At 44.5% G+C, this 19,238-nt stretch overlaps 1 protein-coding gene across 2 annotated transcripts in view; it reads left to right on the forward strand.

The window, feature by feature from the left end:
- The window catches only part of CSGALNACT2 (chondroitin sulfate N-acetylgalactosaminyltransferase 2), a 315,984-nt gene that overhangs the window by 204,022 nt on the left and 92,724 nt on the right, over window positions 1-19,238 (forward strand). Inside the window, exon 6 of one of the 2 annotated variants that reach the window (XM_069240198.1) lies at window positions 14,016-14,110. The exons of the other annotated variant lie outside the window; for it this stretch is intronic. Within the exon in view, the coding sequence (XP_069096299.1) occupies window positions 14,016-14,110 (95 nt within the window). The remainder of the gene's footprint in view (window positions 1-14,015; window positions 14,111-19,238) is intronic. 2 annotated transcript variants of the gene reach the window in all.

Below are 19,238 nucleotides of genomic sequence, written 5' to 3' on the forward strand. Positions count from 1 at the left end.
ACTCCAATGCGAAGTTCATGGTTTCTTGGCCAGGGAAACAATAGAGGGAGAGGGTACCTGCATCAGAGATCGGAACTGTTTGTTCTGTTGTCTAAAAAGGGCAAACACCCTCGTCCCATCCTAGATCTTTGCCCTGTGAACTTCATTCTTCGAAAGAGCAAGTTCAAAATAATCTCCCTGGCCCAAGTCCTGTCTGCCGTAGATTCAGGATACTGTATGGTAGTGATGCACTTGCAGGACACATACTTCCACATTCCCGTCCTGCAGTCTCTGACATTTTCCAAGGTTTCAAGTAGGCCACAAGCACTTTCAATTCTGTGCTTCCCTTTGGTCTTACCAGTGCAGCTCAAGTATTTACAAAGGTGATGATTGTGGGCACAGCTCATCTGTGGAGATTGGGAATACCGGTCTTCCCATACCTCGATGACTCTACTGAAAATGGGCTCACCCCAATCTGTTGTAAACCACCTCCCATGTGACAACAGACCTGTTGACACTGTTGAGTTTATCCCTCAACGTGCTGATGTCACACCTGTCTCCTTCTCAATGGCTCCCTTCATCCGAGCCATCCTATATATGATGGTTTTACCAGCCATATCTCTGCCTGAATGAGTCAAGCATCTGACCTGGCATCCGAGCCTCTTGGCCTCCTGCATCCTGCTTGTGGACCACAGCAGGTGGGCCACTCCGGGTGCAGTCTCTGCAGAGGAATCTGAAATTTCAGTGATCTCAGTACCTAGGCAACCTCTCAGACTTCATCCAGGTGTCGAAGGAGAATGAGAAAGACCTGTAATGAAGGCTATGAGGTCTCTTGGACTGGACTACAGGCGATGTTGATAAAAGAAGTTTGCATCTTCCCGAAGGGATGAGCTTCAACAGTGAAGACAGTGGAGAAACTCATGGGTTTGATGGCATCATGCATACCTTTTGATATCAAATGCCAGACTCCACATGAGACCACTCCTGGAGTGGTTCCAGAGATCCTCTCCCTACCCTACCCAGTGCTAACTGACATTGCAGGTACATCATTGCCCTGTTGTGAAGGTCATCCGGCCGAGTCTTGTCTCCACATTAACTTTCTGTAGTTGTGATTCACTTGGCACTGAAAGCATTCCTTTCAGCCATCAAGGGGGAGCAGGTGGAGGTACACACAAACAAAAAAACTTCCATGTGGTATTGCAACAAGAAGGGCGATGTGAGTTTGGGTTCTATGCCAGAAGGATCTAAATGCTGAAGGCATCTCCCTTAACAGCCAGCAACTTGCTTGATCTTTGAGCACCCGGCGCACAAACTCATAGGACGTAGCCTAGTGAATCATGACTAGCAGTTACACTCAGAGGTGGTATAAGGCATCTCCCAAAAATGGGGAGAACCCTGGCTTAATCTGTTCACCACAGTTGACATTATGTTCTGTCAAAACGTTCGCACGGTGACACTCTCAAGGCAGTGCTCCTTAACAGATGGCTTTCACCAACATTGGGGTCCAGTCTCCTGTATGACTTTGCGCCCCTCCCTCGCCTGTACCTAATAAGATCAAGGGAAACCAAGCTCAAGCCATCCTAGTAGCCCTGGCCTTGGATGAGTGTGGTACCCCGAATGTCTGGCCAGGAATATATGTCCTCCAATCAGGCTGCCCCTTTGGGAGAACCTTTTATTGCAGCAGCAGAGCAGAGTCTTGCACCAGAGCCAACACAAGCTACGCCTCCGTACCTCAAGATTGAGTGGCGACAGTTGATGTCTTTCAAACTTCCTCCCGAAGTGGTTGGTATCATTATGGCATCCAGGTGCCCATCAACCAGATTGCTTTATACAGGTCACTGGGAGAAGTTTTTGCTTAGTGTTCCTCCTGAGACAATCAAACTCTGAATGGACAGTTATTGGACGTTTTCATATGCTGTACGTCATTGGCCTAGAAAGACTTTTGTAACTGACCAGGGAAGGCCTTGCTAAGGCAATGATTCATAGTTACCTCTCGGCCCTCTCAACCTTCTTATCTTTACCTGACCATCCATCCATTTGTGCTGTATTGGGGCCTTTATTTGATACCCACCTCCCACCTACTTGTTGTGCACGTCCTTTGAACCCATGCCTAGTTGTTCTCTTGTTCTTCCATCAAGGTATCATTCCTCATTGCTGTACCATCTGCCAGGCGAGTGAGCAAATTCCAGTTGTCCGTAATCCCTCTATATACATCTTTCTTCCCAGACAAATTAGTCAATTGGACAAAAGCATAATTCTTGCCCAGGATAGTCTTGCTTTTCCACTTAGGGCAACTCTGTGCACTGCCTCATCTCTTCAAGGAGGAAAATGCCTTCATCGCCCTGATCCTGAATGGGCTCCTAGCTTCTATGTAGACTTATCCAGGGACTACTGATAGGATGACCAATTTTTCACCAGTTTCTCTGGGGCTAAGTTAGGCAAAGCGGTGCAAACTAAGACCAACTCTAGATGGATAATGCTATGCATCAAGATCTGCTCTGGGCTGGCTGAGAAAACTCCCAGAAGGGTTGCGTGCTCACACCACCAGAATGAAGGCTGCTGCTCCTATGCCGGTGTGCGGTGTAGCTGTTCTTGACATTTTCCAAGGTGTGATGTGGGCATCTCTAAACACACTCAGAGTCAATCAGAAAAACAACTTACTTACCTTTGTTAACATCTTTTCTTGTAGCTGCAGATTCCTCACGACCCACCATCTCCCTGTTGTGAGGATTGGACTGGATCTGATTTCCATGTCTCTGCATATGACAGCATGGACAGAGACCAGAACAAAACTGATGTCAGAGCGTGGAAGAGGGCACATATATTGAGACCTGATGTCACATGTGAAGTGGGATGAAGCCCTATGACACCTACCAACACACAAGGGAATTGCTTTATTGTTTCCAGATCCAGTCTGGCACTTCGGGAAAACCGCAAGATGAGGAATCTGCGGTTAGATAGTCTCTGTCAGAAAAGGAGTCACCGAAGGTAAGTAACTTGTTCTTCTCAAACAGTGGAGTGGTGTCTTAATACAATTGAAGATACCTTGAAGAGTTAAATGTTGAGGTCCGAGAGCCAGTGCTTTTGAAGGGTGCTATGCGCCACACTAAAAAATTAAGTAATTTAGAACCATAATTGTTCTGACTGTCCTTTTTTCTTTTTTTTTTCTCAACTTAAAAATAAAGTTAATTTCTGCAAGTTGTGTATCCTCTTTGAGATGTAAAATAGCAGTGTACCAATATCACTCATATTCTTGGAATTCACCATTATGCAAATCCTGCATGAATTTGAAGGAAGGCAAGTTGGACTAAGTTTCAGAGAAAACAGGTTTACTATGGAACACTTGTATTGATGATAACTAGTGACCTGCCCAGCATGTGAAAAATGCTGGGCTTACTACTCTATTTGATGATGTTACATCTTCCTTTCAAGGGCATGCACACAAACTGACATTATAAGGTTTTTAAGAAATCGGTTTATTGGCTGGGGGGTGAGGGGGTGGAAGCACCATTCGGGCAAAAACTACAATCCTTCTTAAGGTGAACCACAAAAAGTCACTAAAATAACCTGTGCTTAACCTTGTGGTAGCTTGGCACAAATGTGGCCAGGCTTAACTTGGAGGCAAAGTATAAAATATTTATGCGTCACACATATGGTAATGAAGTGTAAGCGAAACCCAAGAATATTCCCACCAATTTTTGGAAATGTAAATTTTGAATAAATACGATACTGAAACATGTTAAATCGAAATAGTAGAACCAGAGTTTTTTTTTTTTAGGTTTTAGTGCAAAATAGTGGCTAAAAGATAAGAGTACCAACTTGTGGGTATCTGGTCGCGCAAGAGCAGGCAAACTGTGGGGGTGGGGGGGGGGGGGTTGACAGTCCTTCTGAAGTCATCCACAAGTCCAGGAGCATTCTCAAGAGGTGTTCAGAGGGTCCATTATTCATACCTGGTTCCAGCCTTTGAAGACAGGGCATCCTCTGCTATTCCCTACATCTGGTTCTGGAAAGTTCTTCCCTTCTACTGCCAAAGGCCCCAAGAGGTCCAGAGTGGCAATAGGCTGGTGTCTGGTTCCTTTGTGTGCTGGAGGCAAGCCCTTCGAAGTATAAGCAGGACAGAGAACAGCTTTGCCCCCGGCCACCCAGGAAGAATGGCCCATCCTCCCTACACCCAATCCACTACGTCTGTCTGACAAGAATAAACAGACCACAACAGCAGAGCCATTCACAGCCATGTGACTTGGGACACTGACAGCGGGCATTAAATGTTTAGGGTAAGAAAATGTCAACTCGCTATAAATGGCATTTTCAGAATTTAATTAAAATATGACTTCACCATTAAAGATGATTTTAAACTACAATTCATTTGAGTTCAGGTGTGATATTACTACCTGCTCCCTATCAAAAGTTAGCAATTAATAAATGTAATAAGGTAACCCAGTGGTATCAAATGGGAGATATAGGTGTTACAGTAGCAAAAAACAAAATTAGTAGTTTTCCCCTACCAGAACACGTAACACTTAAAAACACATGCCCTACTTTTAACTGTAGTGCACGCTGGCCTTTGGGCGTTTAGGGCCTACCTTGGGGTTACCTTTGTGGATTAAAAAGGAAGGTTTAGATCTGGTAAAATATTTATTTTAGCATGTGAAATTCCAATTTTAAAACTGCGGCAGCAATGTCAGGGTTCAGACATGTTTTAAAGTGTTACATTAGTGGGTAGTAAAGAGAGTGCTGCAGACCCACTAGTAGCATTTAATTTGCAAGTTGTTGGTACATGAAGTCATATTTTGCTAGGGACTTGAAAGTAAATTAAATGTGCCAATTTCGTGTAGCCCAAATTTGACTGTTTTAGGTAGGGTGTTCACAAGCACTGAAAAACTAGTTAGCAGTGTTAAAGTAAACAGAGTCTTAATGATAACAAATACAGAAATAACAGAGGGGGTGAAGGCAAAAGGTTTGGGGGTGACCCTGCAGAAAGAACCTCTGAACACCGAGGAACACCTTTGAGGATCGCCAAAAGCACAGGGCAACCCAGCAAGACCACGAGGTCCTCGACTGCGTGGTGTGGACAGTGCATTTAGTGTGTGTGGGGGGGGGGGTGTAGTTGAAGCATGTGACATTCAGATTCTTCCCTAGATGTCACCATAAGCTCGCACTGAAGGATTGTCACCAAGACTGCAACTTGTGCTTGCCCAAAGACTACACATCAGTGGGGTGCAAAGCCTGTGCCGAGTTCAGCCAAAGACCCTTAAAGTAAAACAGAAGTGGAGGTGGGACATGGCGGAATGGTGGAAACACAGAAATATAACCCACAGGCAGATGTGACCCTACTTGACAATGTTGCTGAAATGGCATAATTGAAGGACTCTGACGTCAAGAATGTAGACACCAAGAAGTGGTAGATGCCGGAGAAACCCTCATGGAAGGACAGTGAGAGCAGGAAACAGAAAATTATGGGGAGACCAGGGACCGAACCAAAAGGGTTTGACTCCAGTTAAAAGTAATCTTCCTCGACTTTGAAGGTTACAGAGACCAAACAACATCCCAAAGAGCCCCTTGGATGTAAGAAAAAGGAAGTCCTCAGAACCTGCCAAAACTCGAAGACGGCAAAAGTGAGCACAGGAGGGTGAAGGTGAGCCAAGAAGAGGAAGTTTGGGGCCAAAAAAGAGCCCCCTAATGGCTGAAGTCAATGCTGAAAGAAGTCACTCGAAGTTGGAAGGAAGTGAAGACACCTCAAGGCTGAAATGGAGGCCCTCCTCATAAAGTAGAGGCAGTTTGACAACTCCTAAAAAGATTACAACATCACTGTCAAAAATTGAGGGAGTTTGACAACTCTAAAACGATTACAGGATCACTCTCCGTCCCACAAAGGAAACCCTAGTCTAGAATGGGACCAAAGTTGAACGGCCAGAGCACCCACAGTTATCACTGCTGGCAACTCTGGAACCAGCGGAGAAATCATTCAATTTCGCCAAAGAATTAGACTATGGCCAATATCAAATGGGCATCTTCAAGGACAAGCCATCATAAGACTGGCAGGACATGGCTGCAGAGTTCCTGGAAAGAGGTTGTAGACATGTATCCCTTGAGGCCTTCATCTCTGGAAGACATCTGTTTACGCAGGGGTGAAAGCCGCAGCAGACACTTATGATATCACACTGGAAGAGGAATAATTAGAATCATGCTACCTGCTCGAGATCCCGCTACCTTTGCTACAGAGAAGGCAGATCTTTCCAATGTTGACAAGAGTATTGAGCAACACAAAAGGATGATGGAAGGCGTGCTGAAACTTTTCAAACACTCACCCCCAATCACAGATCTTGGTTTAATAGATCGTACTTTTGCTCACCATACCACCCCAGTTTCGACTCCGCCATATACAAATCATTCTCGACCCTGTCCCCTTGGGAACAGTCCAGCCTGAACTGCAAGGCCAAGTCCTCCCTGAACCAGAAACAAGCATCCTGGGACCGGTTTTGGGGTATCACACCTCATCAGCCAGGCTAGCTTGAAACCAGTGGCACAGTGAGCACGGGACCCACGTCTGGGCATACCCTTTCCACTAGAGTGTTGAACCACAGAGTCTTTAGATAACCAGCCATGTTGAATGCTGTTACTCCGCATGCAGAGAAGAAATAGACACACTTCACAATGGATCCTGCTTACATCATGGCGTCATTGGTCGGAGACCACATTGTGTCCACAGCCAGGAAGAGTTTTCACTCACCGGCATCTGTGGGCCCACTACCAAACGGTGGACATGGTGGGAAGTAAAATGCAGCAGTCTAATGGAAGATCCCCGACTCCAACGCAGCCCTGAATGGGTATGCCCACCAGCATGGGAAGAGGTGTACACTCTTTTATACCATGTTCCTGAGAAATATCAGAAGGAGGAAAAGACATTGGTACAGATGAAAAAAATTATACATACTGACAATACCTCCCCAAAGTCGAACTTGGACGCTGTAAAGAGCATAAGCAGACAGCTGTGCACACTCGGGTGGCATACCTGACTAAGAGTGTCAGGCTTCAAGCTGGAGGTAGTCTTCATTTACATGCCTTTCATAGGAAGGTCACTGTTCAGTTTAACATTGGATGGTACCCTCCAGAGAATGAAAAAAAATAGTGACACAGCAAGATCCATGGGCACCCTGCAGTCTAAAGGTAGTTCAACAGAGGAGCAACCTCTCATAGCAGGATGCCTTCCTGAGGAGGTTCACAACCAACAGTGTTCCCATGCCTCCTTCATTGCTGAGCAAGCGTGCCACAGTACTACAACACTGTGGCAGTATGCAGGGCAATGTTGCTCCTATAATGGGAGCAGCACTAGAGGAGCTGTGTCTTCAACCAAGTGACTCTGCACCATGGCATACCTCCTGCTCAACACTGGTAGGAACAAAATTTGAGCATTTCTCCGGAAATGGCAAAACACCACCTCTGTAAAATTTTATAATTCACATAATCCGAAAAGGATACTGGATAGAACTGCCGAAAACACCACCCAACATAAAACCAGAGGTAACGTTCCTAAGCGACAAGAACAGCTTTAACCTAAAGAAAGAAGTATCAGACCTCCTACAACAGAAGGCTGTTTAACGACTACTGATCTCAGAAACTGGTATACTCTAGTGTTACACTTCTTAGCATCCAAGTTAGATTTGTTGCTAGAGCCCATCCTGGATCTCGGGGCCCTCAAGAGAAACATCAAAACTTAAATTCCAAATGACTTCAGTGCAGAAGGTCATTTTTCTCCTTGGAAAAGGAGACTCCTTGACAACAGTAGACCCCAAGGATGTGTACCTACATCAACAATGAACAAAAGACACAAAGTTTCTAAGATTTTAGTAGCCAAGGCCCATTACCACAGTACTGCCCTTTGAGATGAAACCAGCACTGTGGGTCTTCACAAAATGCCTAGCCACCGTAGAGGCCCACCTGAAAAGAAGGCAGAATCCACCTGTACCCTTACCTCAATGACTGGCTCATAAAGTTATACCAACAGTGCAAGCACAATAAGAACACAGTGATGCAAACACTGCCCAAACTTGAAAAAGTTACCCATAACACTAGAAAAACAAAAAATCTTCTCTTTAGCCGCACTGTACTTGCAACAGGAAACATTGTTCCCAATACAGGAAAGACTACAGACAATGACAAAACAAGTGTACCGCTACCAGAAGGGGCTAGCTCTGACAGGGAGGAAACTCATGAGTATGATGGGATTATGTATACTTTTGACACAAAATGCCGTACTCCACATGTAGGAGTGGTTGCAGAGAATCTGATCCCCAGAGACTGGGAATTGGTAAGATCTAGTGATTGTAACAGGAAAACTACACGAGGCAATTCAATGATGTAACAGCAACAACGTCACAGTGGGAAGACCTTTCAGGCATCCAGTTACCCTAGTGTCCATCACAACGGATGTAGCCAATATGAGAGGGCGAGCGCGCATGGCCAGGCTGAAGATCTGGGGCCTATGGAGATAGAGAGTTGCAGTCATAGGTATAAACATCTTCCAAGAGATCCTAGCCCTCATGGCCATCTAGTCACAATTCATGGGAAAGGTACAACAGACAGCACTACAACCAGGCCCTACCTCTTTAAACATATGGGCACAAGATCACACAAACAATCCACCCCAGCAAGGAGAGAAGGTCATGGGCTTTGAAGAGGAACATAATGCTGGTGGCAGTTCATTTGCCGGGAGTAGAGAACACAGAAGCAGACAGACTAAGCCTAAAGAAATCTTGCCCAATTAATGGGAGTTAAACTAGCAAGTGCTGCAGTGGGTTTTCAACAAGTGAGACCACACAGGTGGACTTGGTCACAACACAAGAGACTGCAAAATGCTAAGATTTTTTTCCAGGTACCCAAGCTGCCATTTATGGGCCATGCCCTGTTGATAGAATGAGCAGGTACATTTCCATACACTTTTCCATTAATTCCCTCGATCCCCTTCAGAATAGAAAGGTCCAAACAGACAATCATGAATCTCATGTTTATATCACTGCAGTGGGTCAGACAAACTTGGTTCTCTGACCTTTTGAAACTGACACAAGGAAACGTGACACCCCCCCCCCCCGAACATGGTAGGATATTCTACCCCTGTACGGGAGAAAGTGCTTCATCCTGAACCAAAATCACTCACCTGGGCAGCATGGCTCCTAAAGACAGAGAATTCAGACACCTTCAGATTCTAAAAAGAACCTTGAAGGTAAGCAGGGGAAGCAACAAGACCGACAACTCTGACCTAATACTCCAAAATAGGAAAGAGGGTGCAAAAATGTGTTTGAGATAATGGCCTACAGACCACTTTAGTGGATGCCACAGTCCTGAAATACCTCACTCACATGTTGGACAAGGAGTCCATTACATCAGACTAAAATTACTCCTGGCACCTGTTGTGGCATACCCTAGGGGCATGATAGGAAGACTTTTTTCAGATATCATTGATCAAACAGTTCCTGGAGGGAATGTAAAGAATAGTGTCCTCCAGAATAGCGCACCGTACTTGGAATCTCAATCTTGTACTTTTCACAGTTGATGAAACTGCCCTTTGAACCCATAGACAGCGCTGGTTTACAATTCCTCACTTGGAGGACCGGTTTCCAGGTGGCTATAACATCATTGCTCAGAGTGAGCGAACTCACCACTATTGGTGCAGGAACCATACATTGAAATCCACAAAGATAAGATAGTCGTGAGAACTAAAAGTAAATTCCTATGGACCTTCTCTAGGTTGTGCAGCACGTCCATGACATTCAGACAATATAATGGCCTGGGTTATTCCAGGCCCCAAAGATCTGAGTAGAAAGTGCCATTCACATGCTGGATGTCCGAAGGGTGGTTGTTAGAAATAGAGTTTGTGGTTGACTAAGGTATGGAAAAACACACACACACACACATGCATATTGTGCATTGACAATCATAATCTTCATCATACTGATAATGCAAGAACTGAAATTGTATACACTATGCAACACCTTGCAGACTCAGAGCAAAGATCACATGACCAAACAACATGAATCATAAGTACTGTGCATATAGAGCAATTACTGTAATAGGATCCTGGGTCTTGATAGTGCAAGAATCAATGCAACACCTCACAGGCTTATTGGAAAGATTGTATTATCAAACAACATGAATCACAAGTACTGTGCATATGGAGCTATTACTGTTCTAGGACCCTGGGTCCTGATAATACAAGAATCAACACAATCCACACAACCAGATCAATAACTACTTGGGGGAGGTAATGCATCAGGCTATGACAGCAAAAGTTACATAGGTCTCCACATCGGCTGTGCATGAAACTTCTCAGTTGCCACAGCACACAAACCACCATAGACAAGTACTGAGAGCAAGGACACCTGCTCGTCAGCTAGACCAAATACAGTAGATTGTTGTGTCCTGTAGAAGAATATACTTACAGCCTAAAGCGCTGAGCACAGGCGTCACTGCCTGTCTTAGGCTTGTTATGGTAGTTCTTCTGAGTAGGCTCCTGCGCCTGTCCGGTACATTCTGAACCAATACCACATGGTGTGGTCCACAAGGTAGAGGGGGTGCCCACCCACTGCAAGGTGTTAGCGGGGAGACCTCCTGGGACTACCCTGTTTCCAGAATTCTCAGTAACAGAGCATGGGTCCACCACCTGCACTTGTGCTGAAATGCGGTGTGGCTGCCTGTGATCCTCCTGCAACGTGATGTGGCTGCCTGTGGAGAATGCTCCTCCAGTTTTGGGGCTCACGAAGCAGTGGGTTTCTTCATCTTTCCTCGGTGACTGGAGAGCTGGGGAACCACTGTGCCCCTTGGCCTGGCGCAGGCAATTCTCTCTGCATACGGCAACGAAGGGTGGGACCTTGTGATCTGCAAGTTGCATCAGCAATGCATGGCTAAATGTGGTGACGCATCAGCTTCTGCCTGCTCTGTCCAAGTGGCTCAAGTCGGTGAAAAATGCTGCGCAGAAGTGGCCATGAAGCACCCAAAGTGTACTGGATCCATGGGAGACACAAAGTAGATAGCAGCTCCCACTCTGAGAACACTGGTGGGGGGCACAAAGCAGGCCAGCCCATTATCACCAATGCCACAGTGGTGGTTTCTTCCGCAGCCCAACTGTAAGTAGGCAGCTGGCCAATCCAGCAAAGCAGATAGCAGTAATGGCGGTTTCTCCTGGCACCACAGCAGTGACGTATTGAAACAAAGTCAGGGGATAGCTTGCAGCAGGGCAACAAACAGAAAAATAATCCACTTAGGCTAACCAGTAGTAGGTAGAAGGCCAACAGCAGAAGAGCCGTCCAGATTAGTCCTTTGTGCAGCGCAGCAGTCCTTCTGACAAAGGTTTAGTCCCAGTTCCAAAAAGTGTTCTAAAAACATGGGGTCAGAGTCCCTGTACTTGTACTCAAGAAAAGTTTTTTTTTTTTTCTTCAAAGGGTGACTTCAAAGGAACTCTTTTTAAGTATAACACAACCCCTTTAAAAGCAACCTTCGCTCCAGACATCCGTAGCGGTAAATCGGCCCTTTTTGTGAGGGCAGGACCCAACCTACTGTCATTTAAGGTGTGCACAACCTCTCCCTCTCCCAGCCCAGGAAGACTCAGTATGCAGATGTATGCAGATATCTCTCCTGTCACACCCTCTTGTGTTGTGACTGCCGGGAAAGTATGCATAAAGTGTAGGTGTCATTCTGTCCTAGATGTGGATTAGAATCAGGCTGCAAAGCACTAGTTATAAGCATAGAGAAATGCCTGCTTTCTAAAGTTGCATTTCTAAAATAGTAATGTAAAATCCAACTAAACCAATAAACAGGATTTTGCACTACCATTCCAAACACACCAGACATGGCCAAGCTACTCCTTTCAGATCAGAAATGACCTCCTAAAATATGTAAAGGGATTCCCATTGCTAACCTTTGAGAGGAGCAGCCTTCTCCTTAGTGAAAAACGAAATAGGCTTTTTTCCACTACTAGGACATGCAAAACATAAGTACATGTCCTGCCTTTTACATTGACAGCACCCTGCCCAGATGGCTACCTAAGGTCTACCTTAGGGGTGAGTTAGGTGTAGAAAAAGGGGCGTTTAGGCCTTGGAAGGTAGTTTGAAATTCCAAGTCAAGTTGGCAGTAAACCGTGCACGCAGGCATTACAGTGACAGGCCTGAGCCAAGTTGGAAAGGCTACGACTGTGATTGATGCAATCAGGGCTGCAGGCCCACTAGTGGCATTTAATTTCCAGGCCCTGGGTGTATGGTATGGCACTTTACAAGGGACTTGCAGGTAAAGTAAATATGCCAAACAGGTGTAAGCCAATCATACTAGGTTTTAGGGGAGAGAGCACATTCACTTTAGCACTGATTAGCAGTGAAAAAGTGCCCAGAGTCCAAAGCCAACAAAACGATCAGAGGCAGGTGGAAAATTTGGGGATATCCCTGAATAAAAAGCCATTTCTAACAGCATTGATGTTCTACATGCTGGAAATAAAAACGGAACAAGCAATCAGTTTTTCATCTCCTTTGTAATAGCAGTCAAGGGTTACCAGTGACAAAGGGGACTATAGCAAGATGGATGCTTCACACAATGCAAAGGTGCCCCGCAGCAGTAGGAAAGACACTATAGAAAACAACAAGGATGCGCTCCAAGAGTTTAAAAAAAAAATAATCTAGCAACACTTGCCTTCCTATCGAATGTTTCTATCCACATTTGCATGGCACCCTCATGGTCCTCTGTGCATAGCTTCATGAAACACTACTTTATTGACATGCAAACAAGTAAAGGAGCTCAGGTGGAGACTGAATGTACTTACACATGTTGCCAAACACCACCCGTTTGGTACCCAACCTCCCACAGGACAGGATACCTCTCCAGCATAATCTGCACAGCATATGAGTCTAGAATAGGGGTCTCCAAGCTTTTGTTCTGAAAATACACATATTTCCTTCTCAAGTACATGCTTCCAAATTTTAGTGTGTGTGTGTATATGTATGTATATACACACACACACACACAATTCAGCTAAGCTTCTGAATTAGTAAGTAGGGCTGCGAAAAGGAGAGCTACTCATAGGGAGCTGCAGAGCTACTAGTGGCTCCTGTGCTACTCTTTGGAGAGACATGATCTGGAAAGATTCAACTGCAAAATGAAATGGTTACTTACAGGAGTAGTTTTGCAACTTGAAGGCATTTATGGACTCTCATGCAAACCTCCCTCGAGTCAAGACATTTGCAGAAGGAATACAAACTTTCTCTTGCTCGCTTTCTCTTGCTCTGATCTCTACTCATACAAGTTGACCTATTTACGTTTTAATGCAATAAGATTACCCTAACTAGTCAGATCATATTGATAGTAAGTCACTTGTTTGCAACTAATTGGATAAATATCCAAACTCTGTTGTTGGCAGCAGTCAATCATGTTACCCTCCATATGCAGTGCTGCAATGTGACACCGATGTATGTAAGCTTGGGAGTTGGAGATGTGGTAATAAAGACATTCAAATAGAAAAATAAAATGCTTAAATTACTTGGTGACAACCTTGCTCATCTTTAGTCCAGGAACATATTTGCTCAAATTTGAAGATATATATATATCTATATATATATATATATTTATATATATATTTGTTGATGCTTCATCCTATGGTGCAGAATTTGTGAACGCCAGAAAATACCATCTGACATGTTCACATTTTGTTGCAAAAATTACGCCTTACATGCTGCTAGTGTAACGGTTCCAAATTAAAAGGAAGAAAAATGCTGTTCATGGATTATTAAAATTCAGCAGATATTTAAACAGATCAAATGTCTTTGTAATTTTCTTTATTACATTTGAAAACATATGTTTCTGGGGATAATTGGGAACATAGACTTTTTTATTATGAAAAAGTCATTTTTGAGCAGGTGGGTTGACAGACATGTTAGTATATCGGAGAATATCACAGTTGTGGCAAAATTACATTGCACCCCAAAAAAAGAAAGAACATTAATTGTGATGTTATTTACTAATCGTTATTAGGAGTTTCACTCCCTTCTGTTTTTCTCTAGGAAAGAAGGTTTTCTATCCTGTTGTCTTCAGTCTTTATAATCCAGCAATAGTTTATGCCAATCAGGAGGTGCCACCCCCAGTGGAGCAGCAACTGGTAAGGAAATACATGCCTATGATTAAAATGTACCTTTCTGAAGTCTAAATGTCCAATTAATGTCGGTTCTGTGCACTACTTGTAGGAGTTGGTTGCAAAATGTCAGTGGGAAATGGATGCCCACTTCAGATTTTGAATGCCTGGCCCCATTGAACCCTCAATTGTAAGGAAGCTAGGCATCAGATATGAGGCAGCTAAAAAAGCCTCATTTACGGTTGTCCCACAGACTATTGCCATTTTGCCTTCTGTAATACAACATCACATCATTTTAAGAAGATAGGCTTCGGAATTGGTGCCTTTCAAATTTCAGACAAATTAATAAGTGCATCTTGGGAAGGGTCCCCAAGCCCTTGCTTGTGATTAAAATCTGTATCTAAAGGAGACCACCACTTAAGTCTTTCACCACTTGTTGCTTACATGTTGGTGTCACTATAGTATTCGCTGAAGACATTCACTCGGAGATTGCCCAGACAAGCTGCTCCAGCTTTGATCTCTAAAGGCAGCACGTGCTGCAGGGACAACCAGAACTTATAGCCCTCAAATGCAGACTGGTGTTTTTGATAATTACCTACCCACTGGACTGCTGTACTTTTTAAATGAAACCTTGGGCATAATTGATCTATTTGCTTGTATTGTGGGTCGCAGCTTTGTGTTCTGTCTAGTTTCCTCTTGTGAGTTTTTACCTCGGTACCCCCAGCAAGGGTTTCATTGTTGGATTGCTTCAGGACATTTTATTATCAAATACACTTAGAACTTTCCTTACATGAACATAGGTTAATTCTTATCCAGTAAGTTGGCCTTTGATGGTGTTTCATATATTGGGACATCCACTACATGCATATAAAACTAAACTTTATGATCACATATGTGAATATTGCATTTTTACTGATCCAGGATTGTACCTGGTTGGCCAATCTTTATATCAATGAATTCAGCTTTCGGTAAGTGCAGTGGTCCTATCATGACTCGCACATATTACCTGGTATTTAAGTTGTGCCACAGTACAAGTGGGGGTATTCAAATGGCCAGTGTTGCATTCTAACAGTTAACAGGCACATTTTGTGATTGTTCCAATTACTTGATAAACCTGACAGCCAGTTGAATAGAGTGATTTCCTGAATCTGGTGAGAGATTTGTGGTCGGTTCACAAAAACGCAGTGTGATTGCCATCTGCATAGAGTGAGATGACCATGTTGTGGGGTGAAAAGGCAAGGCCCCTGTGCTCTTGTAGCTGACTTATTGCGCAAATCAGGGGTTCAGAGGTAGACACATATGTTATAAGAGATAAGGGATACCTTATTACGTGTTCCTTTGCATGGCAAATGGTGCGAATAGTAGGCTGTTGAGGCGTATTCTTATCGCTGGGCCAGAACACAATGATTAACAAAATGTTGGGGAATGCCCATGTGAGCCAGCACTGTGAATAAAAAAAATCCATTCAAGGGAGTGAAAAGTCCTGGAGGCATCCAGGAGCAAAACTGCTCCCTCTTGGCCTGGTTCCAGTTGATGAAGGAGCTCCAATAGAGTCCTCAAGTTATGGTGGGATGCTGATCGGAATAAAGCTAGATTGGTCTGGGATGACCACCCTAAGAAGTATTACTAGTAGTAGTGGTAGTGAATTACCTAGTATTTTGGCAGCAGTGTTTATGAGAAATGGTCTGTAAGAGTCTGTCTCTATGGGAGGCTTACCCGGTTTCAGGAGTGTGACGATTATGGCCTTTCTGAAAGACTGAGGGAGATTTATAAATCTTCTGAAGCCTAGGTGCCAAAACCATAGCAAAACCCCTGTATATTCTGCGTGCAAATCCCCTTTTTGCATGGTTTTACTGGCAGGAAGATCAGAAATAGACAAAGTAATTTAGTCTAATGCAATGGGTTCTGTCAGGAATTCTTTTCTGTCCCTCTAACCAGATGAGAGACACAGGGTCGAAGTACTCTGTAAATTCCAGCAGTGTGCCGTGTGTGTGTGCATGTGTATGTATGTATGTATGTATGTATGTATGTATGTATGTATATATATATATATATATATATATGTATGTTCAATGGCATGTGTAGCTGCAGATACACATGCTATGCATATTCTGCCATCTAGTGTTGGGCTCGGAGTGTTACAAGTTGTTTTTCTTCTAAGAAGTATTTTCGAGTCACAGGATCGAGTGACTCCTCCTCTTCGGCTCCATTGCGCATGGGCATTGACTCCATTTTAGATTATTTTCTTTCCGCCATCGGGTTCGGACGTGTTTCTTTTTGCTTCGATAGTTCGAGTCGGAAAAGTTCTATAACTCGTTAATTCTCGTCGATATTGTTTTGATCGCGTAACATCTCTCGTCGACACTTCGGTACCGTCGGATCAAACATCTTTACTCGCCCTTTGGGGTGCTCGCGCCCAACTCGGGCTTGGTCGGGCCGACCACGTGGAAGCCTCATGGACCAGACCCCATTCCGCTTTTGTCCTCGGTGCCACGCCAAATTCCCATATACAGGCCAACATCTCGTCTGTAATCTGTCTCTCCCCAGACCATTGAGAGGAAAATTGTGAGGCCTGCAGATCCTTCCGTTCGAAGAAAACTCTCTGAGACAGAAGAGCACGAAGACTGGAGATGGCGTCAAAGAGCACAGAATGTCTCGACGTCGAGGAAGAGGAGATCGAGCACACCGCAGTCTTCGTCCGATGGTCCGACTCCAAACAGGAGTCCAAAGAAGACAGACCGGTCACGGCAGGACAGCAAGTGAGTACGCCTGCCCCTGTCCCATCCAACCCCAAACATAAGGCCTTGGGAACGCCACTGCCGGAAGGCCATGGCTCGACCCGCAAAAAGACCCTCCGTGACCAAGCAACAACTTCGGCACCGAAAAAGGCCACGCCTCCGAAGCCTTCGGCCTCGAGCCGAAGCACTGGCTCCGAAGCAAGCAGACCTCTATCCCTCAAGTCGAAACCGCGAAAATCGCTTTCAAAGCCGAGGCTAACATCCACTCCCGATCCCGAAAAAACCATCTTCGGAGCCAAAAAGGCCAGTTTATACAGAGGAGCATGGACTTTCTAAAGTAGTTAAAGAAAGCCATACATTTTCGGAGGGACACACACAAATGGAGGACATTGATGAAAGGCAGGCCAGAATTCAGATTCACAAGGACACTGGCAAGATCATAACTGCACATCCTCTGAAGCCTAAGAGGAAGCTGGCCTTTCACGAACAATTGGACACTGCTCAGACACCAGCTAAAGTGCCAAGGCCTAAACAAAAAGCTCCACCTCCACGATTTTCACCTCCTCATTCGCCTCACCTGCTTGTCTCTGCACCCACTACTCCCACACCTGTAAAATCTCCTGCACATTCTTTCGATTCACAAGACAATGTGGATCCATGAGATCTCTATGATCTAGATCCCATACCTGATAACAGCCCAGACTGCTATCTTTCCAAACCATCACCACCAGAAGATAGCATCGGATATAATCAGGTTCTGACTAGGGCGGCATCTTACCACAATATCGCCATGCACACCGAGCCCTTAGAGGATGATTTTCTCTTCAACACATTATCCTCTACGCACTCTACCTACCATTCCCTTCCCATGCTTCCAGGCATGTTAAAGCATGCACACCAGGTATTTCAAGAGCCAGTCAAAGCCAGGATAATTACTCCCAGAGTGGAGAAAAAGTATAAACCACCTCCCTCTGATCCGGCATTCATTACACAACAACTGCCGCCTGATTCTGTAGTTGTCAGCGCAGCCAGAAAGAGAGCCAACTCACAGTCATCTGGTGATGCACCACCGCCACCAGACAAAGGGAGCAGGAAATTTGCTGCTGCTGGCAAAAGGGTAGCATCGCAGGCAGCCAACCAATGGAGGATAGCCAACTCCCAAGCACTATTGGCTAGATATGATAGGGCCCACTGGGACAAGATGAAGTATATCATACATCTCCCCAAAGACCAACAAAAAAGGGCACAACAAATAGTCGAGGAAGGGCAGGCTTTTACTAATAACCAGATTAGATCAGCCCTAGATTCAGCAGACACAGCAGCTAGAATAATTAATACTGCTGTTACTATACGGAGACACGCATGGCTTTGGTCTTCAGGGTTTAAGCCTGAAATTCAACAGGCAGTCCTTAACATGCCATTCAATCAAAAACAGCTTTTTGGCCCTGAAGTAGATGGGGCTATTGAGAAAATGAAGAAAGACTCAGTCACCGCTAAAGCCATGGGTGCTGTGTATACGACACAAGGAAGACTGCAAAAGTTCCACAACAATTGGATACCCATTACAACCGACAACTGGGTATTATCCGCAATGGTTATTGCATAGAATTAACACACATTCCCCCAAATATACCTCCAAAACCACACAATATCTCCTCCCAACATATCTCAATGTTGCAAGAATTACTCAAACAAGCCATAGAGCTTGTACCACAACATCATATAGGAACAGGGGTTTACTCACTGTACTTCCTTATCCCCAAAAAAGACGGAACCTTAAGACCAACATTAGATCTCAGAACTCTCAATCTTTACATCCTGTCAGAACACTTTCACACGGTAATACTACAGGATTTGGTCCCACTGCTACAGCAGCAAGATTTCATGGCAACATTAGACCTCAAGGATGCTTATTTTCACATACCCAACCATCCAGCACACAGAAAATATCTCAGGTTTGTAATTCAAGGAAAACATTACCAGTTCAAAGTGTTACCAACCGCTCCCAAAGTTTTTACAAAATGTTTGGCAGTGGTAGCTGCCTTCCTAAGAAGACAACACATTCACACATTCATGTCTTCCCATTTCTCGACGATTGGCTTATAAAGGCCACCAGTCATACACAGTGCCAAAATCATGCACATTATGTAATACAAACCCTACAAACCCTAGGGTTCTCCATAAACTACCAAAAATCCCACCTACAACCTGCGCAAATTCAGCAGTATTTAGGAGCCACACTAAATACACAAACAGCACTTGCAAGTCCAAGTCCACAAAGAGTGCAAGCATTTCACAATGTACTAGCACAAATTCAGGCAGACCAACAGTACACGGTCAAATTCGTAATGAAACTGTTAGGCATGATGGCATCATGCATCGCCATTATCCCAAATGCAAGATTACACATGCAGCCT

Source organism: Pleurodeles waltl, chromosome 6 (genome assembly GCF_031143425.1).
Source record: "Pleurodeles waltl isolate 20211129_DDA chromosome 6, aPleWal1.hap1.20221129, whole genome shotgun sequence".
NCBI classification, from domain to species: Eukaryota; Metazoa; Chordata; class Amphibia; order Caudata; family Salamandridae; genus Pleurodeles; species Pleurodeles waltl.